This window comes from Equus caballus, chromosome 10, assembly GCF_041296265.1.
Source record: "Equus caballus isolate H_3958 breed thoroughbred chromosome 10, TB-T2T, whole genome shotgun sequence".
Lineage (NCBI taxonomy): Eukaryota > Metazoa > Chordata > Mammalia > Perissodactyla > Equidae > Equus > Equus caballus.
Genome location: NC_091693.1, coordinates 7524011 through 7546457, shown reverse-complemented (window position 1 = coordinate 7546457; position 22447 = coordinate 7524011). Strand labels below are relative to the sequence as shown.

The following is a 22447-nucleotide window of genomic DNA, read 5'->3' as shown; positions in this document are numbered from 1 at the left end:
AGGAATTGTGTTCCTATGCAATTTTTATTTTGTATATGAATATGCAAATTCATATTTTTTTAGACCTAACTGCAAGGTCATAAACAAAAGGGAGTTAAAAAGTGCAAAGATTTCATCAGTTCAAAAGGACTAACAAGACTCCACAGAGCATATTCATGTAATGCTTTTATTTGAAAGCAAAGACTGTGGCTCACCGAGAAAAAGAAAGGGTAGGTAAGCATTGGGGGGGTCTGAGAATCATCCAGATGCAAGCTCCTGTCCTTACTGACACACAGACTGCACTCTGTCTCCAAACTAAACCACTGAAATCTGTGTGAATCTTGGCTTTGGGAGAGCTCAAGGCAGAAGTTCCCTGCAAGGACCTTTATGCCACTCCATTCACTGGTGGCATAGTCCATCTCTGCTATCTTATCATTTATGTGAGTAAACAGATTGGCTCTTGGGGTCTCCAGGGAAGTTTTGGATTTTAAACAGCACCTGATAGATCCCCCTGCCCTTATCTCAATCATGAGTCAATGCCAGACATCCAAGCATCATGGAGATAATGTTAGAGCTTTTCCATTCCAATTGTAACCCAACTCCATCCTACAAACTTGGTTCCTACATCTCCTATGAACTTTCTGATAATGTGTGTATGTAAACAAGCATGATGCCTCACTTCCTAGTTCCCCAGTATCAGATTGTACACAGTAAATCTCAAAACTGAAACTTTCTTGCCAGGTAATGCTTGACTCTCTTCGCTCAATTTGTGGTCCAGCAGTAGAGCCAGCTTGCCATGCTCTGCCTCATAAACAATATGCAACAGCAAAAAACACAGGCATCAACCTTGGTCTCTAGCATTCACCTGGGATATTCTACGATTTGAGATGTTCATCACTTTATAATCTAGGGCTTTTAAAAACCCTAAATGTAGTGTCATACCAAGCACTGATGAGGATGTGGAACAACTGGAACTCTCATACATTGCTAATGGGAATGCAAAATGGTAAAGCCACTCTGGAAAACAATTTGACAGTTTCTTAAAAAGTTAAACATACACTTCCCATATGACCCAGCAATCCCAATTCTAGACATTTCTCCTAGAGAAATGAAAACTTATGTTCACACAGAAAAACTATATATGGGTGTCTATAGTATCATTATTTATAACCACTAAAAACTGGAAACAACCCAAATGTTCTTCAGTGGATGAATGGATACACCATGGTACATCCACACAATGGAATAATCAACAGTAAAAATAATGAACTATTTATACATACAACAATATGGATGAACCTCAAATACATTATGCTAAAGGAAAGAAACCAGTGTCAAAAAGTCACATACTGTATGATACCACTTATATGACATTCTGGAAAAGGGAAAAATAAAGGATAGAGAACAAATCAGTTACCCCAGGGGTTAGGGGTAGAGGAAGTGTCTGAATAGAAAGGGGATGCATGAGGGAATTCTTTGAGGTGTTGAAATTGTTTTGTATACTGTTTGTGGTCATAAATACAAAAATCTATGCATGTGTAAAAAGATCATAGAACTGGACACACAAAAAAACCAGTGAATTGGAGTAGTGACATCAGCAAGAATAGGAGGGATAGGAGTTTGCAGCACTCATCCTTTCATAGAAACATCAATTTAAATAACCATCTACACATGAAAATTTCTACACATGTAAATTACCTTTACAAGAGCTACTAAATCCAAGCGAGAGGTCACAGCACCTGGGTGGAGCTCAGAAATAAAAGTCACATTGAAGAGGATAAAAAGGACAATTTCACACTGCCTGCATCACCCCTTCCCCAAGCCCATGCAGTGAACCATGGAGAGACATACACTGTGTGAAGGAAGGAGAGTGAAGTAAGTACCCAACTTTGCTATGGACCCCAGTACCAGGCTCCCCCAGTGAACCAAGTCTCCAGGCCTGCCCCAGTGCCAGGCCAGCCCCTGGGACCCAGGCTCAAGGTCCACCACTGTGACTCAGGATCCAGGCCTGCCCCTGTGGACCTAAACACCTGGCTTCAGGCTGGCCACCACCAACACAGGCTTCAGGCCCACCCCAGCACCATGCCGGCCTCTGAAAACCCAGGTACTAGGCTGGCACCCATGGACCCAGGCTCTAAGCCTGCTCCAGAGCCAGGCCAGCCTCCACAACCCCAGGCTCCAGGCCCACTCCTGAAGAACTAGGCTCCAGGCCTACCTTCATGGGTCTAGGCACCAGTCTTGCCCCAATGGACCTCAGCACCAGGCTGGCCTCCATGGACTCGTGACCAGGTCCATCCTCATGGACCCAGACAAGGCCAATCCAGCACCAAGGCTGGCTCCTGCAGACTCAGGTTTAAGCCCTGCCTCTTCAGCCCCAGGCACAAGGCCCCACCCACCTGCTGATCCAGGCACCAGGTCAGCCTGCCTGAGGGCTCCAGGAGCAAGCCCACTTCTGGACCCCACCAGCTGATCTGCCCAGAACCCCTGGACAGGCTAACTTGTGAAGGGCTTTCACTACTGAAGAAGAGGTTCCTCTTCCTCAAATGGCCAACACAAGGCCAAAAGGATCATAAATAATCAGGAAAACATGACACCACCAGAGGAAAAAAATAAACACCAGTAACGAACTCAAAAGAAATAGAGATCTGCAAACTGCCTAAGAATTCAAAATAATCGTCTTAAAGAAAGTCAGTGAGCTACAAGAAAACACAGATAACTAAACAAAGTCATGAAACCATACAAGAACAAAATGAAATAGAATGAAGAGCTAGAAAACCATAAAAAAGAACCAAACAGAAATTCTGGAGCTGAAAAACACTATGACTAAATTGAAAATTTCCATACAGTGCTTCAATAGGAGACTTGATCAAGCAGAAGAAAGAATCACTGAGCTGTAAGACTTGTCATTCATTTGAAATTAGTCAGAGGACAAAATGATAAAGAGTGAAGAAAGCCTACAGGAATTATGTGGCAGCATGAAGGGTATCAATATATGCATTGTGGGAGTCCCAAAAGAAGCAGAGAAAGAAAAAGGGGCAGAAAGATTATTTAAAGAAATAATGACAGAAAATTCCCTAATCTGAAGAGAGAAGTGAACATCAACATTCATGCAGCCCAAATAACCCAAAATAGATAAAACATAAGGAGATCTTCACTGAAGCACATTATAATCAGGTTTTCAAAGGCCAAAGACAGAGAATTTTGAAAGCAGCAATAGAAAAGCGACTTGTCAGGGGCTGGCCCCATGGCCTAGTGGTTAATTTTGGTGTGCTCTGCTTTGGCGGCCCAAGTTCAGTTCCCAAGAGTGGACTTACACCACTCATTGCCAGCCATGCTGTGGCAGCAGTCCACATACAAAATAGAGGAAGATTGGCACAGATGTTAGCTCAAGGTGAATCTTCCTCAAGCAAAGAGAGGAAGATTGGCAACAGATGTTAGCTTAGGGCAAATCTTACTCAGCAACAACAAGAAAAAGTGACTCATCACATACAAGGAAACCACCATAAGACAGTCAGTGGATTTTTCAGCAGAAACCTTGCAGGCCAGGAGAAAGTGGCATGATATATACAAAGTACTGAAAGAAAAAAATGCCAACTAAGAATACCACACACGGCAAAGCTGTCCTTCAGAAATGAAGGAGAGAAAGGACATTCCCATACAAACATAAGCTGAGGGAGTTCATCATGACTGGATCACCTTACAAGAAATACTAAAGGGAGTTCTTCAAGTTGAAATGAAAGGATGCTAAGTAACAACATGAAAATATATGAAAGTATAAAACTCAATGGTAAAAGTAAGTATGTAGTCAAATTCAAAATACTCTAATATTGTAATATGATGATGTGTTAATAACTCTAGTATAAAAGTCAAAGGACAAAAGTATTAAAAATAACTATAACTACAATAATGTGTTAATAGATACACCATATATAAAAGATGTAAATTGTGGCATCAATAGCAAAAATGTGAGTGAAGAAGTTAAAGTGTAGAGATTTTGAATGTAGTCAAACGTTAGGTGTTGTCAGCTTAAAATAAACTTATATCTATAAGGTGTTTTATGTAAGCCTCACAGAACCACAAAGCAAAAGCCTACAGTAGATACACAAAAGATAAAGAGAAAGGAATAAAAGCATACTGCTTAAAACTCACTGGTAAAGGCGTTGCCAAATTCAGAATACTCACATACTGTAATGGTGGTAAATCACTTTTAACTCCAGTATAAAAGATAAAGGACAAAAGTATTAAAAATAACTACAATAACTTGTAGTTATTGATACACAATATAAATAGATGTAAATTGTGATGTCAATAACATAAAAGTGGGAAGGAGAATTAAAGTGTAGAATTTTTGTATACAGTTGAAATTTAGTTCTTCTTAACTTAGAATACACAATTATAAGATGTTTTATATAAGCCTTATGGTAACTACAAAGAAAAAATCTGCAGTAGATACACAAAAGATAAAGAGAAACAGATCAATGCATATCAGTAAAAAAAAAAAAATAAAATCACAAAGGAAGACAGTCAGAGAGGAAGAAAGGAACAAAGGGACCACAAAGAGGTCAGAAAATTAAAAAAATGGCAATAGAAAGACCTTACCTATCACTAATTACTTTAAATGTAAGTGGAATAAATTTTCAATCAAAATTGTAGAGCAGCCAAAGGGGTTGAAAAATAAAGCCCAACTATATGTTACCTATAAGAGACTGACGTTAGGGACATATATAGGCTGAAATTGAAAGGATGGAAAAAGATACTCCATGCAAATGGTAATTAAAAGAGAGCTGGAGTGGCTATACTTAGATAAGAAAAAATAGACTTTCAGTGGAAATCTGTCACAAGAGACCAAAAGGTCACTATAGAATGATAAAGTGGCCAATTTATGAAGAGGATGTAACAATTGTAAATGTATACACAGCCAACATCAGAGCACCTACATGTATATAAGGCAAATATTAACAAAACTGAAGGGAGAAATAGAAGAAATGAAGAAGAAATGAAGAAATAGAGAAATGAAGAGAGCAATGCAATAATAGTAGGGAAATCAGTACCCCACCTTCAACAATAGATAGCTCATCCAGACAGAAAATCAATAAGAGAAGGGTGGACTTGAAGAACACTACAGACCAAATGGACCTAAATAGACTTATACTGAACATTCTGTCAAACAGCAGCAGAATACACACTCTTCTCAAGCACACATGGGACAGTCTCCAAGATAGATCATATATTAGGCCACAAAACAAGTCTTAACACATTTAAATGATTGAAATAATATCAAGTATCTTTTTTGACCACAGTTATATGAAACTAGAAGTCAATAACAGGAGGAAAACTGGAAAATTCACAAATATGTGGAAATTAACACACCCCTGAACAACCAATAGATCAAAGAAGAAATCAAAAGGGAAATAAAAAAGTGTCTTAAGACAAATGAAAATGGAAATACAACATACCAACACTTATGGTATGCAGCAAAAGCAGTTCTTTGAGGGAAGTTTATAGTGATGAACACCTTCATTAAGAAAAAAGAAAGATCTCAAACAACCTAACTTTACACTCCAGAAAACTAGAAAAAGAAGAACAAAGTAGGCCCAAAGTTAGCAGAAGGAAGGAAATGATAAACATTAGAGCAGATATAAATGAAATCAAAACTAGAAAGACAATAGAAAAGATAAATAAAACTAAGGATTGGTCTTTTGAAAGGATAAAAAAATTGAAAAACCTGTAGCTAAACTAAAAAAAGGAAAGAAGACTGAAAAATTATAAATGAAAGATGAGACATTACAACTGATACCACAGATACTCAAAGGACCATAAGAGACTAGCATGCATAATTATATGCCAACAAATTGAATAACAGAGTAAATAGATACATTTCTAGAAACACAGAACCTACCAAACTTAATCATGAAGAAATAGAACATTTGTACAGACCAATAACAAGTAAGGAGATTGAATGAGTAATGAAAAATCTCTCAACAAAGAAAATCCCAGAACCAAATGGTTTCACTGGTGAATTATAACAAAGATTTAATACAAATCCTTCTCAAACTCTTCCAACATATTAAAGAGAAGGAAACACTTCCAAACTCATTTTACAAAGCCAGAATTACCCTCATACCAAAACCAGACAAAGACTACAAGAAATTTACAGGCCAATATTCCTGATGAACATATATGCAAAAATCTTCAACAAAATACTAGCAAAGCACATTCAACAGATAATTAAAAGAATCATACACCATGATCAAGTGGAATTTATCCCTGAGATGCAAGGATGGTTCAATATATGCAAATCAATAAACATGATACATCACATTAATAGAATGAGATAAAAATCAAATGATGATGTCAAAAGATGCAAAAAATCATCTGGGAATAAAACAAAAAAACATGCTTTGGTTATAAAGACTCTCAATAAATTGGTTCTACAGTGAATGTGCCTCAACATAATAAAGTCTATATATGACTAGCCCACAGCTAATGTACTCAATGGTGAAAAGCTGGAACTTTTTCCTCTAAGATCAGGAACAAAAAACAAGGATGCCCACTCTCACCATGTCTATTCAGTATGGTACTAGAAGTCCTAGCCAGAGCAATTAGGTAAGAAAAAGAGAATAAAGGCATCCAAATTGGAAAGGAAGAAGTAAAATTGTCTCTGCTGATGACATAATCTTATATAGAGAGAAACCCTAAAGACTCCACCAAAAAACTTGTTAGAACTAGTAAACAGTAAAGTTACTGGATATATAACCCAACATACAAAAATCAATTCATGTCTATGCACTAACAACAAATTATTCAAAAAAGAAATGAAGAAAACATTCCCATTTACAATAGCATCAAAAAGAGCAAAATACTTAGGAATAAATTTAACCAAGGAAGTGCAAGATCTTTACACTGATAACTATAACAGATTAATGAAAGAAATTGAAGAGGATACAAATAAAGGGAAGGATATCCTGTGTTCATGGATTGGAAGAAATAATATTGTTAAAATGACCATACTGCCCAAAGCAATCTACAAATTCAATGCAATCCCTATTAAAATTCCAATGGCATATTTCATAGAAACAGCAAAAATAACCCTAAAATTCTTATGGAACCATCAAAGACCCTGAACAGCCAAATGAATCTTGAGAAAGAACAAAGCTGGAGGCATCACACTACCTGAGTTCAAAATATGCTCCAAAGCTGTAGTAATCAAAACAGTATGGTACTGGCATAAAAACGGACACATAGACCAATGTAACAGAATTGGAAGACCAGAAATAAGCCCACACATGTGGTCATATAGTCTTTGAAAAGTACACGAAAAATACACAATGGGGAAAGGATAGTCTCCTCAATAAATGGTGTTGGGAAAATTGGATATCTCCATGCAAAGGAATGAAATTTGACCCTTATTTCACACCGTATTAAAAAATCAACTGAAAATGGATTAAAGGTTTAAACGTAAGACCAGAAACTATAAAACTACCAGAAGAAAACATAGGGAAAAAGCTTCTTGACATTGATATGGGTGATGATATTTTGGATATGACACTAAAACTGCAGGGAACAAAAGTAGATAAATGAGATTGCATCAAACTAAAAAGCTTCTGCACAGCACAGGAAACCATCAACAGAGTGAAGAGTAAATCCACAGAAAAGGATAAAATATTTGCAAGCCATGCATCTGATAAGGGATTAATATCCAAAATATATGAGTAACTCATTCAACTCAATAGCAAGAAAACAACCCAATGAAAAAATGGGCAAAGGACTAGAATAGACATTTCTCAAAGAAGATATACAAATGGCCAGCAGGTGTATGAAAAAAAATGCTCAACATCAGTAATCATCAAGGAAATGCAAATCAAAACCATATTGAGTATCACCTCACTCCTGTTAGAATGGCTATGATCAAAAAGACAAGAGACAACAGGTGTTGGTGAGGGTGTGGCGATAAAGGAACATTTATACAGTGTTGGTGGGAATGTCACTGATACAGCCATTATGGAAAACGGTATGGAGTTTCCTGAAAAAGTTAAAAATAGAACTACCATAGGATCCACCAATTCCAGTTCTGGGTATATATCCAAAGGAAATGAAATCAGCATCTCAGATATCTGCACCCCCATATTCACTGTGGCATTATTCACAATAGCCAAGATGTGGAATCAACCTAAGTGTCTGTCAGCGGATGAATGGATAAAGAAAATGTGGTATATAAATACACTATGGAACATTATTCAGCCTTAAAAATAATGAAAGAAATCCTGTCATTTGCATTGGATGAACCTTGAGGACATTATGCTAAGTGAAACAAGCCCAGGCACAGAAAGAGAAATAATCCTTGATCTCCCTTATGTGTGGAATCTGAAAAAAATCGAACTCATAGACGTAGAGAGTAGAATAGTGGTTCCCAGGGGCTGGGGGAAATGGTGAGTTGTTGCTGTAAGCATACAAACTTTAAGTTTTGTAGAATGAGTAAATTCTGGGGATCTAATGTAAAGCATGGTGACTATAGTTAATAATACTGTTCTGTAAACCTGAAATTTGCTGAGTAGATCTTAAGTGATCTCACTACAAAAAAAAAAAAAAAGGTAATTTTGAGGTTAGGATATGTTAATTGGCTTGATTGTAGTAATCATTTCACAATGTATATGTACACCAAAACATCACATTGTATACTTTAAACATATACAATTTTTGTCAATTATACCTCAATAAAGGTAGAAAAATAGTGAATTGTACTCTTTGTAAATTTTAAAAAATAAATAAAAACTCTAGATCTGTTCTCCAACTCCGTCAGCAGCAGGACCTCCTGGTTAGTGAGGGGAAAAAAAAAGTCTTTAGACTAACTTGTGAATTTTATGTCCAGTGGTCTGCAGACAATCACACAGTGGCCTTGCCCACCTGGACTCATAAATACTTGCTCCCCGGGTCAACTCATCCACAACACAAGGGACACACTGTAGTTGGCCCATCCAGATGTGTAACCCCCATCCAGATGATCAGCTCTGACTGGAGTGGCAGGATTCATGTCTGGTGGGGCGGGAGGGGGTGTTGGAGAGCACACCCATGGAATATGTAATACACGCTATGTGTTCTATGGGGCTTTGTTCAACAGGGCTAACAATGGATGATCAACCAGCCAATGCATATACATCAGTGCACACGCAATGACTGGGAATGACGGTAAGTAGGGTCAATCCTGCTTCTACTCCTTGGTTCTCGGGGGTTATCTTCTTATTTGGAACACAGTATATATATATATATATATTTGGAACCATATAAAAGTCTCTATATGTGTATTCAGCATCCTGGAGGATGGTACTCCATCCTTGCAGAATATGTCCTTTGAGCCTTCAGGTTGGCTGTACCTTTGGAAGGCCATTCCAGTGCTTTATCGGGAAGCTTCTAGATGGTACAGTATGCTATATGACCAGCTCTTACCATTGTTATGTAAGATACTTTATGAAAGTAAGGGAGATCATCCTAGATAACCTGGGTGGGCCTGATTCAATCAGTTGAAAGTCCTTAAGAGCAGAGCTGAGGGTTCCATGAAGAAGGCATTCCACCTATGGATAGCAGCTTCAGCTCATGCTCAGGAATTCCACCCTGCCTTCCTGATGGTCTGCCTTACAAATTCCAGACATCTAGCAAGCCCCTACAATCATTTAAGTCAATTCATTAAAATAACTTTCTTAGTATATATATCATACTTGTTATGTTTCGCTGGTTGAACACTGACTGATTCAGATTTTGATACCAGAAATGTTCTAGAGAAAGAAAATCTTAAGGATGACTTTTCTAAATTGGTTTTGGGTTTTCTGGAATTGATTTTCTAAATCTGATTAGATTGAAACATATTAATGATTCTATTTCTAGTGGTAAAGATTCTATTTCCATGGTAGCCCATGGAATTAAGTAGCTATAAATATAAGCAAAATATTGCCATTGGATATTCCAAACCAAATACCTACAGAAGATGAGGTCTGAGTGACCATGTGTTTGCTACCTTAGAACATTTTAGTGAAACTAAGGAGTATAATGGGATTGGCTGTTGTGATAGGCTGAAATAATGGCCCCCCAAAACATCTATTTCCTACATTTGGAAGCTGTGACTGTTACCCTGTATGACAAGGAGGACTTTGCTGATACGATTAAATTAAGGCTCTTGAGACAAGGAGATTATCCTGTATTATCTTTATGGGCAATAAATGCAATAAGTAGCCTTATAGTAGTAAGGTGGAGGGAGATTCTACTCCAGAAGAAAGAAGGTGATGTTACAACCTCAAGCAGAGAGAGAGATTTGAAGATGCTCTGCTGTTGGCTTTTATGGTGGAGGAAGGGGCAATGAGTCAAGAAGTGCAACTAATGCAGCTCTCCAAAACTAGAAGAGACAAGAAAACAGATTCTCCCCTCAAGCCTGTTTAGGGAGCAAGACCCTACTGACCTGCTTTGGTTTTAGCTCAGTGAAACTGATTTTGGACTTCTGGCATCCAGAACTGTAAGAGAATGAATTTGTGTTGTTTTAAACCACCGAATCTGTGGCAATTTGTTAGAGCAGCCATAGGAAATGACTGCAGCTGGTTGCTTTTAACTGTGCTGGAGAATGTGGGGAAAGAAAAAGATGAGTTCCCAGTTCAATCTCTGCATAAATGACCTAAAAGCTTCTATATCTTCGCTGGAAGAAAACCTTATCTCTTGTAGCCTCAGGGCCAAGATTTCTGAAAACAAACCCAGATCCTTATCCAGCCAGTGGCTGAATTATTCTGCAAATTGAATTCCTAAACTTGCAGGATACCTTCTCTTAAAGCGAGAGCATTGATTGGAAAGGGTTGGGATCCTGAAAATCGGAGTGGGAATACATGGGCAAATTCCAACGAAGCTGGGGACATTTAACCCTTAAATTCTTTTGAGTCTTCTTTGCCAGTAGAAGCAACCTGACCACCCCTGCCTGAGGTTAGCTTTCTTTTGCCTAAAGAACATGTAATGACTTTCCCAGAGCTAGTTGCCTTGCAAGGCACTCCTGATTCTCCTCAAGACCTACTCCTTCCACCCCTCTTTGCTTTAGACCTAGAACCAGACTCAAGTCCCAGCAAGCCCAAAAGTTAGGTACAAAGTGCGACCCAAAAGGAGTTGTGCTATACACTAAGAGAACTGCATGATTTTCCTAATTTGTGCAAACATAAATCTGTGGTATATGTTTGGAAATGGATCTTAAGGTGTGGGATTATGATGGAAGGAATATAAAGTTGGATCAGGCAGACTTTATTGATATGGGGCCACTAAGCAGAGATTCTGGACTCAGTGTTTTGGCTTAGGGAGTTAGAAAAGGCTCTAATTGGTTGGTTGGTTGGTTGGCTAAAACATGAACCAAAAGGTGGCCTACACTAAATGAAGTTGAAAGACTAGAACTGCCTTGGTTCTTGGATAATGGGATCTTGGGGTAGCAGGGGCAAGCTGGTGGCACTTCATCAGAAAAGACAAGGTGTCTGGTTACCTAATGGACAGCAGAGCCAAAGCAGTAAACAAAATAGCATAACTCACAGAGACCTATGGTGTTGGCTAATCATGGTATACCTAGAGAAGACGTAGATGATCAGATTACTAAATTCTTCGTTGATCTATATAAGTGGGAGAGTTCTAGGTTGAGTGAACAGAAGTCTAACTTGAATTACCAAAACAGTGACTCATGACCCCTCAATCAATTCCAAGACCTGAGCCAGTTTACAGACCCAGAGCCCCTTGAATAAAGGGGGAGGCACAGGTCCCCTTGAGAAAAAACACTCCCACTCTGCCAAAAATTTATATTGTTAATCTTTCTCCCATCCTTCCTCAAAGGGAAGTATGGCCATTTACCAAGGTGACTGCATTGGAGAAGGAGAAATATTCAGACTCATCAGGAATTACTGGACATTAAGTTGAACTAACACAAATTCTTGGAAACCCAAAATGTCACTGTGGTCCACAGTTAGAGTAGGGGTTTATGGAGGTCAGGTGATCAATGGAGGTTTAGCTCAGATCTGTCTCACAGTGAGCCCATTGCTTCCCCAACCCATCCTGTGGTTATTTTCCCAGTTGCAAATGTATAATTGGAGTAAACATCTCAGCAACTGGCAGAACCCCCCATATTAGTTCTCTGACCTATGAGGTGAGGGTTTTTATGGTAGGGAAGTCAACTGGAAGCCTTTGTAAGGCAGTGCTGCCTCTCCCCACAAAAATAGTAAAACAAAAGCAATACTACAGTCCTAGAGGGATTCCAGGGATTTGTCCCACCATAAAGGACTTGAAAGATGTAGGGGTGATAGTGATTTCCAACATATCTCATTCAAGTTGCCTGTTTGGCTTGTGCAGGAAACTGATGGATCTTGAAGAATGACAACAGAGTGTCATAAATTTAATCAGTTGGTGACCTTAATTGCAGCTGTTGTTCCAGATGTGGTTTTGTTGCTTGAGCAAATTAACACATTCTCTGGTATCTGGTATACAGCTATTCACCTGGAAAATGCTTTTCTTTCTTGATATCTGGTAGTAAAGACCACCAGAAGTAGTGTGCTTTCAGGCCAGTAACACACCTAAGTCAGGGACTTAGAGGGAACATGATTGGACAATTTGTGATAAGGAGGTCTGAGGAAGTGGAATGTGGATAGACCTCTCTGAATGGGCAAACAATGTGAAGATATTGGTGTCCCATGTGTATGCTCACCAAAGGGTGACCTCAGCAGAGGAGGTTCTTAATAATCAAGTGTATAGGATGACCAATTCTATGGGTATCAGTCAGCTTCTTTCTTCAGCCAGTCCTGTCATTGCCCAATGAGCTCATAAACAAAGTGGCCATGGTAGCAGTGATGGAGGTTATGCATGGGCTCAGCCATATGGACTTCTACTCACCAAGACTGACCTGGTTACAGCTACTGCTGAGTGCCCAGTCTGCCAGTAGCAGAGACCAATACTGAGTTCCCAATGTGGCATCATTCCCTGGGGTGAAATGGCTTTGTTTCCCCTGCATGTGGTGCTTCTGCCCAAACTACTATCTGTGGAATGCCTTATGCCTCATTGTGGTATTCCAGATAACATTTGCTTCTGATTGTAAGACTCTTTTCATAGGAAATGAATTGTGACAATGAGCCCATGCTCATGCTATTCATGTGATCTTACCGTGTTCTCCATCCTGAAGCAGTTGTCTTGATAGAATGTTAGAATGGCCTTTTGAAGCCTCAGTTACAGTGTCAGTGAGGTGGCAATACCTTGTAGGTTTGGGGCAGTGTCTTCCAGGATGCTGTATATGCTCTAAATCAGCATCCAATATATGGTGCTAATTCTTCCAGAGTCTAGAAATCAAGGGGTGGAAATGGGAGTGCTTCCACTCATTACCCCTAGTGATCCGTTAGCAAAATTCTTCCTTTTCACTCCTGCAACTTTAGGCTCTGCTGGACTAGAGGGCTTAGTTCCAAAAAAGGAATGCTTACACCAAAAGACACAACAATGATTCCATTAAAGTGGAAGTTGATGCTGCCACCTGGCCACTTTGGCCTTCTCATGATTCTGAATTGACAAGCCAAGAAGAGGGTTACTGTACTGAATGAGTGATTGGCCCTGATTACCAAGAGGAAATTGGGTTGCTACTACACAATGGACATAAGGAAGATTATCTGTGAAATACAGGAGATCCCTTAGGGTGTCTCAGTCCTACCATGTCCTGTGATTAATGTTAATGGAAAACTACAACCTAGTTCAGGTAAGACTGCTAATGGCTCAGATGTGTCAGGACTATTTGAGTCATCCCGCCAGACAAGCACTACAACCAGCTAAAGTGTTTGCTAAGGGCAAAGTGGATATGAAATGTGCAGTGAAAGAAGGTAGTTATAAATACCAGCAATGATCACATGACCAGTTGTAGGAATGTGGACAGTAATAGTATGAGTAATTCTTCCTTATTTGGTTATGAACATTTGTAGATATATAACCAAATATTATTTCCTTTCCTCTCTTATCCCCTATTGTCTAACTTTAGATGTATTAATAATAGTTAACTTCATATCACAGTGTTTGAATTACAGAATACAAAGGAAGAGTGAACCTCACCCAAAGACTCTATATCCTTTCCTGGGGAAAGAGCATATTTTCCGTTGTACGCGGGTTAATGTTTCATGTCAGGTGGAAGTATGACTTTGTTATTGTCTTTATTTGAAGAGTAAGTGTGATTTAAGGAACTGTGTGTGGGTGCCAAGTTGATAAGGGGTGACCTGTTATGGTCAGTTTTATGCATCAACTTGGCTGGACTACAGTTACTTAATCAAACACTAGGTGTTGCTGTGAAGATATTTTGTAGATGCAACCAAAATCCATATCAGTTAACTTTAAGTAAGGGAGATTAGCCTAGTTAATCTGGATGGGCCTGATTTAATCAGTTGAAAGGCCTTAAGAGTGGAGCTGAGGTTTCCCTGAAGAAGAAAAAATTCTGCCTGCAGATGGCAGTTTCAGCTCATGCCCGAGAATGTTAGCCTGCCCTTCCTGATTTCAGATTATCTGGACAGTCCACAATCACGTAAGTGATTCACTGCAGTGAATCTTTATATGTATTACTGTTTCTGTCCTCTGGTTAAACACTGACTGATGTAACAATCTTCAGCCTTTCCCCTTCCAGGCCTCTGACTAGACCAGTTACCCCAGGAGTATGATTATTCTTCTGTTCAACAACTTCTCCTTCCACATGAAGTGGATGACCAAATGCAATGCCTGAAGTCCCACCCATTAAGAAAAATGTCCCTTGCCAGTGCCTTTCAAAGCCAGCCCTGTGTGAAGCTGCTGTGTAACGCTGCTGCTTTCCATTTCAGTTTGCACCCACATAGAGAGCCAACAAACTGTAAGCCAAGCTCCGCCTTTTTCTCTCTCTCTCAGCTGGTTATATGGGACTACCATATGTCCCTATGAGTGATCTGAGAGAGGGACACTGGTGGAATTGTGATGGGTGACAAGCTCATGTAGATTGTGTGTGCCCTCTAGTACTTCTGTGTTCAATCATGAGTGTATTATTCTCATTTTTTTTGAAGATTGCAGTGAGACATCTGACGTTATCACTTTGTGGTTCTGACAGGACCTAGTTCACAATAAGCAACCGAGGATGCACGGTGACTTGATTTCACATGGCCAAGGATTCTATCTCCACAGGACCCAGTAGCATGCCAGGAGCTTATTTTCAAAAGGTGTGTAATTATCTGCTCTAGATGACATGTCCTTGCTCATTCTGTATTGGTTTCTCTGATTGGGGCTTGCCATGAGCTCCACACTCTATCGTTTTCCATCCGTCATATCTTCGACAGTATACAGAATTTCAGATCATATAGCTCAAGTGGCAGGGGTACTTCACCTCAGCCAGGACCTGCCTCACAGCCCTTTTCTGCACTAGGCTCTACTCAAACCTGGCAGCATTCTTTGTCACTCAGTATATGGGTATTCTAAGGTGTTGAATGTGTGGCTTTCAGATCACAAAGAAGTCTACCTGTGTACTTTCTTCTTAGTACTAGAGGATTCATAATACAGCAATTTGTCTTTTGCTTTACTGAAGTGGCAAGTCTTTGAATCTTTGTAGGTTTTTCTTATCCTCTGGGGAACATCCTTTCCCCATGCTCTCTCATCAGATTAATGTCATTGATGTAATTAATTACTGTGATGGTCTGCAGGGTGTTTAGATGGTCCAGATCTGCTCATGCTATATTTTGACAGAGGTAGTAAAATCATGAACACATATTTTGTCTCTCCTTTGCAAACTCTTTCTGATTCTCTTTCCTCACTGAGATAGAAAATAATCGTCATTAAAATCAATGACTGTATACTATATACTGGGATCCATATTAATCTACTATAGTAAAAATACCACTTCCAGAGGCTACTACTAATTGGTAGAGCTTGCAGTAGTCTACAGCCGTCCTCCAGTTACATTCACAGACTGGTGTATGAAACAGGCATATGATAGTGAGATATAATAGTGACCGCCAACTGTATGTCCTTTTGATCTTTAGGGTGGCACTGTCTCTCCCATTTCCCTGGGACGTGATACAGTTTTTTATCACCGTTGTAGTTTGAGGGGACAGTGGGTAATCTCAGAGATTTTGACTTGGTCTTTTCCACTATGATAGCTCTTATACTACAGGCCAAGGACACAATATGTGGACTAACTCCAACTCCAAAGGAGGTCAATACTGTAAATTCAGAGACCCATAAAATGACCGTCAGGTGGTCTGTGGACCCAATAGACACATTGTAAGCTAGACTTTGGCCAAGAATCCATTTATTACCTGCCATCACATATGCCTGTTCTAACACGTGGACCATGACAATGCTTTAAGGCTCTGGGTGTCATTGTCAACTCAGACCTTCTGTTTGGTAGTCTTTAGGATGTCTGGGTATTCTCCTTTCCAATGTACAGTTGATCAAGTAAATGGTCATAGGTGCCCATGGCAGAAAGACTAAGATGTACCTGAATGATCCCTGACTCGTGTTATTCATGCCCTTGTGTTATCCCCTTCCCTTGAGTGTGGGCTGACTTAGCAACTTATTTCTATGCAATAGAATATTGCAAAGGTCATAGGAAGTCACTTCCCTTACTAACTTACAAAAGATTGTGACTTTTTTCTTTCTAGAAGCCTTTTTATTAACTCGCCTTTGCTGGCTTTGGTGTAGCAAGATGCCATATTGGAGAAGCTCAAACAGCAATGAACTGAGGGCGGCCCCTGGCCAACAACCAGCATGACACCGATGTCCTCAGTCTAATAGCCTGTAAGGGAGTAAATCCTTCAAATAATCATGTGAGCTTGAAAGTGATCCTTCTCCAGTTGTGCCTTCAGGTAAATCCTGGCCCAAACCTTGATAGGCAGCCTTATGAGAGACCTTGAAGTAAGAGGACCCATCAAGGCTATGCTTAGATCCTGAACCTCAGAAGCTGTGAGATAATGACTGTATGTTGCTCTAAGCTGCTAAGTTTGTGGTAGTTACACTGCAACAGATAATACAGTATAATAAAGCGCCTGATACCATTTTTGATGTTTGCCTGATTGTCCCCTCTTTTGGTGCAGGTGAGAAGTTCAAACCACACAAATCCCAGCCTGTGCATGGGAACCCTTACATAACCGATCCCCTAAGCACAATAAAAACCCAAGTCAGTCTCCCCTCCCTGATCTCTCATTTTGAGACCAGCGTGGACTACAGCCTTGCTCTCCCCAGAAAGTTTCATTATGTGGGTAATAAACCTTTCCATACCCTCTTGGTGGCTCAGTTTTGGCACTCAAACCAAATTTTGGGTTGGGGGTCTATCCCACATCTCTAGGGCAGCTGCAAACTGGAGCAGTGAGCATAGCATCTAGGCAATGACCATTACTACCGGGGGTTTTTCTTCTCATGCTTTGGCTTGCTAACTAGCTGTGCTGCTTTTTGACAACTGTCCATTTTTAGTTGCTGCTGGCTAGAAAGCATGCTGTTTGACCTGTGCTGCTGTGTGCTGTGTGTGAGTTTATGCTTTGAGCTTTGCGGATTTATGGCGTAGCTGCTGAGTCCTACAATCCTGTTATAGATTTAACTGACCTAAGTCACAATTTTTGATAATTGGCATTTACAGGAATGAGACTGAGGCCCTCCTTAAGTACCCCTGGGTCATGTGTCTTGCCCAAACCTATCTCAGATTCAATCAGATGTCTCAATTCCAGCATAAGTAATTACTGATGCTAGGCTCAGGGGAATGACTTGTACCCTGAGACCATTAATTTTGTTTCAACCACACATTGGCCCCCATTCTGAAGTTCACTCAAGAGAAAGACTGATACGCTGTGCAAGATTCAGGCCCACTGGTGATTGCTTCTGTAAAGGAAGAGCAGTCACCATGTGGCATGCTAAAGTCTACACTCCAAAACCAGATGGCTCACTAAGACCCTGCAAAATACCTTTGCTGGTGCTGCTGCCTATGCCTCTGTCAGCAAAACAGATTCTGATCCTCAGGTTATAGGCAAAAAACACCCATGGAGGGGCTGGCCCCGTGGCCGAGTGGTTAAGTTCGCGCGCTCTGCTGCAGGCGGCCCAGTGTTTCGTTGGTTCGAATCCTGGGCGCGGACATGGCACTGCTCATCAGACCACGCTGAGGCAGCGTCCCACATGCCACAACTAGAAGGACCCACAACGAAGAACATACAACTATGTACTGGGGGGCTTTGGGGAGAAAAAGGAAAAAAATAAAATCTTAAAAAAAAAAAAAAAAAAAAAAAAACACCCATGGAACCCTGTGGCAAAGTTCCTTATGAAAAGTGGCCCTGAAAGCTTTATCCTCACCCCTTTTAAAGGGCTGTAAGACAGTATCACTCTACTAGAAAACTGTAAAATAAAACAAGAAAGACTCTGGGTTTGATTGAGGGCCACAGATTATCAACACTTAGAAAGGAGGGTGGGGAAATCAGTATCCAGAGTTGCTAAAACATGTTACCTAAGGTGTCTTTTTGTGTGTGTGTGTAAGGAAGATTGTCCCTGAGCTAACATCTATGCCAATCTTCCTCTATCTTATATGTGGGACACCGCCACAGGATGGCTTGGTGAGCGGTGTATAGGTCTGCACCTGGGATCTGAACCTGCAAACCCCAGGCCGCTGAAGTGGAGCACACAAACTTAACCACTACACCACCAGGCCAGCCCCCTAAAGTGTCCATTTTAAACAAAAAACTATGAGACATAAAAAGAAATAGGCCCCTCCATGACTATTTACTAAGTGAAAAAGACAAATTGCCATGAAGTATGTCACTATAGGAGGTAAAACCTCTTCCACACACATGCAGTAAACCTTCATATGTGCAGGTATGTCAGAGCATGAAGAAAGGAGCAACACACACATATTGGATATCTCAGGCATTTGTGGGATGGGGAGAAATTGTTTTCATTTTATTTTTGCCACACTTCACTGGTTTCCACAAAAACAAACAATTATATAAAATTTATTTCCAATAGTGGTCACTACAATAACTCGGAAACAACATTGAAGATAGCAATTTTTATCTTTTAATAACTTTTCCATTTTCCCACTTGAAAAAATAAATTTGACCTTCAAAGTTTACTGAAATAAATCAATACTAATGAAATTCAGTATTTTACCAAGCTTTCCCTTAAAAAAAAAAAAGAAAATGTGTAATTCCAAAAGTCATTTCAGGATGCTAGACTAGCATGGGGGGAGAAGAGAGGAAACCTTACTGGCGTCTCAACAGTATGAAGTGTCTGATGTAGATTAAATTCTAAGCTATGATTAAAGGCCTTCCCACACTCATAAGGTCTCTTCCCAGAATGAATTCTCTGATGGTGTGAGAAGCTTGAATGATAGCTAAAGGCCTTCCCACATTCCTTACATTCATAGGGCTTCTCACCGGTATGAATTCTCTGATGTTGAATAAGGTGTGAATGAAGTCTAAAGGCCTTTCCACATATCATACATTCATGAGGTTTCTCACCAGTATGAATTCTCTGATGTCTTTTGAGGTGTGAGCACTGTCTAAAAGTCTTCCCACACTCCTTACACTCATAGGGTTTCTCACCAGTATGAATCCTCTGATGCAGGGTAAGCTGTAAGCCATCGCAAAAGGCCTTCCCACATTCACTACACTCATAAGGTTTTTTGCCAGAATGAATTTTCTGATGGTGAGAGAAACTTGAGTGATAGCTAAAGGTCTTTCCACATTCTCTACATTCATAGGGTTTCTCACCAGTATGAATTCTCTGATGTATGGTAAGGTGGGAGCGATGCCTAAAGGTCTTTCCACATTCTTTACATTCGTAGGGTTTCTCTCCAGTATGGAGCCGCAGATGTTCAGTAAGTTGAAAGCCACGAATAAAAGCCTTCCCACATTCCTTACATTCATAGGGTTTTTCACCAGTATGAAGTCTCTGATGTTGAGTAAGTTGTGATCGCTGCCTAAAGGCCTTCCCACATTCCTTACATTCATAGGGTTTCTCACCAGTGTGAATTCTCTGATGGAGAATAAGTTCTGAGCCATAATTAAAGGCCTTCCCACATTCTTTACATTCATAGCGTTTTCCACCATTATGAATTTTCAGATGTTTAAATTGTGAGCAATGAATAAAAGCCTTCCAGCATTCTTTACATTCACTGCACTTGTTACTATTTTGAATTCTCTGTTGTTCAGTAAGGTATGATGTATTAACAGTTTCTGCACATTCCTTACATTCAGAAAGTTTTTCTTTAGAATGAGTTCTTTTGTGATGACTAAAGAATAAATGGTAACTGAAGTTTTTTCTACATTCTGTACATTCAAAGATTTTCTGTCTATTATAAAATTCCTGAGTGAGTAAAGTATGTTGGCTAAATATGGGCACGTGTTCACGGTTGATAATAAACTGCCTGAAATAGCCCTCCTGTTGTCCCTGTTGTCTCTCAAACTGAATTTTGCATTCCCAAATATCTCTGAAAATGTACTTCTCAGGATTATGGCTTTTAAATTGTTCCATGATTGCCCACTGGGATGATTCTGTCTCATAAATTCTTTTTGGAGCTAACTTCTTGGGCTTACACCTGGACACCAAGTCTGAAAGATAAGAAAGACAATTTAATTGTTGGTTTTGTGTTACAAGAGAAATAAAATATCTATGGTACAAAAGAGAGATAACTGAAAATAATTCACATAAGAAATGAAAGGTTTGGAGAGCTCTTAAATATCGTAATGCAATCGAATGAAAAAATGGTAAGGAGGACACAGAGAAATGAGAGCTCATGATAAAAGTGAGGGAGTTAGTTAACAAGTCAAGGCAATTATTCTGAAATTTTGATCTGCCTCAGAATCACCTTGGGAACTTGTTGCAAGTATGGATATTAAGGAAACATTCTAGATCAACTGAATCAGAATTGACCAGAGTCAGTTTTGGAATGAGATCAACTCACTCAGAATCTACAAGAGGCAGCCGGCCCCGTGGCCCAATGGCTAAGTTCGAGTGCTCCATTTTGGCAGCCCAGGGTTTCACCAGTTCGGATCCTGGGCACGGACATGGTACCGCTCGTCAGGCCATGCTGAGGTGGCATCCCATATGCCACAACCAGAAGGACCCACAACTAAAATATGCAACTATGTACTGAGGGGATTTGGGGAGAAAAATAAAAAGCGGGGGAAAAAAGAAGATTGGCAACAGTTGTTAGCTCAGGTGCTAATCTTTAAAAAAACAAACATACATATGTATATATATATATATATGTGTGTGTGTGTGTGTGTATATATATATATATGTGTATATATATATATATATGTATATATATGGAATAGCCAAAGCATTCCTGAAGAAAAACAAAGTCAGAGAACTTCTCCGACCTATGATAAAGAATTATCATCAAGACTTGTAAATTAAGACAGTGTGGTATTCACATAGGGCTTGACCCATGCAAAGACCAGATACAGACCCACACAGGATACACAGCAGAAGGGTGAGAAGAAAAAATAAATTATTTAATGAATGATATTAGAACAACTAGCTATAGATATGAAAAAACAATTACCTCTGATCCCTAGCATACACCATAAATACATAAAGATAAACTCTAAACGGATTAAAGACTTAGAGAAGTTAAAGGAAAAACTGTAAAGCTTATGGGAAAAAATAAGGATATAAATATAAAAAACACCTCAAGGTAGAATGGATATCTTAAAGACAAAAAGGCTAACTAGAAAAGAGATAAACTAAAAGAAAAATGGGAATAAAATCTGAATAGGCATTTCACAGAAGAGGAAACACCAATGTTAAATAATCATACGCAAAAATGCTCAAACTCATCAGGAAGCAAAGGAATTCAAATTAAAATATAATGAAATACAATTTCATATTCATTACAGTGGTAAAAATTAAAATGTCTAAGAATTTCATTTGTTGTTAAGATGAACCACCAGAATTATCACACACAGCCAGCGGTAACATACATTAGTACCAACACTTAGGAAAAGAATTTAGTGTAATATAACATTGAAGATGTACATGTTCTATGATGTGGCAATTCTAATTCTAGTAAATAGCCTGAAGAAAATCTTGTAGGGAGACATGTGTAAGAATAGTCATAGCACCATTGTATATATTAGCAAAATTTACAAACAATCCAAATTATAACAGCCAGAAAATTGTGGGATGGAGTATTAAACAGCTGTGAAAATGAACTCAGGCATAAAACAGTATGGGAAAATTATTAGAAACCATGTGGTACGAAATAACCAAATCACAGAAGAGACATAAGCATTATCATTTTTAAAAACTCAAAAACAAGCAAAACACAATAAGATAGTGTTTAAGGGCATACACAAGTGTGGTAAACTATTAAAAAACAGAATAGTCATAACAAAATTCAAGATTATGGTTATCTCTGGAGATGTAGCAGGGGACGGGATCAAGGAGAAGCATGCAGGTAGCTTCCTGGCACTGATAACACTCAGCTCTTAACAACTCACCAGAC

At 39.4% G+C, this 22447-nt stretch overlaps 1 protein-coding gene across 9 annotated transcripts in view; it reads right to left on the bottom strand.

Annotated features, from left to right (window-relative positions):
• Nucleotides 1–18864: 18864 nt before the first annotated feature.
• Nucleotides 18865–22447, bottom strand: part of ZNF461 (zinc finger protein 461) — a 37745-nt gene continuing 34162 nt past the window's right edge. For all 9 annotated transcript variants that reach the window (XM_070224274.1, XM_070224279.1, XM_070224275.1 and 6 more), the window contains one exon: nucleotides 18865–20546. In XM_070224274.1, coding sequence (XP_070080375.1) covers nucleotides 19156–20546 — 1391 coding nt within the window. In that variant the 3' untranslated portion in view covers nucleotides 18865–19155. The remainder of the gene's footprint in view (nucleotides 20547–22447) is intronic.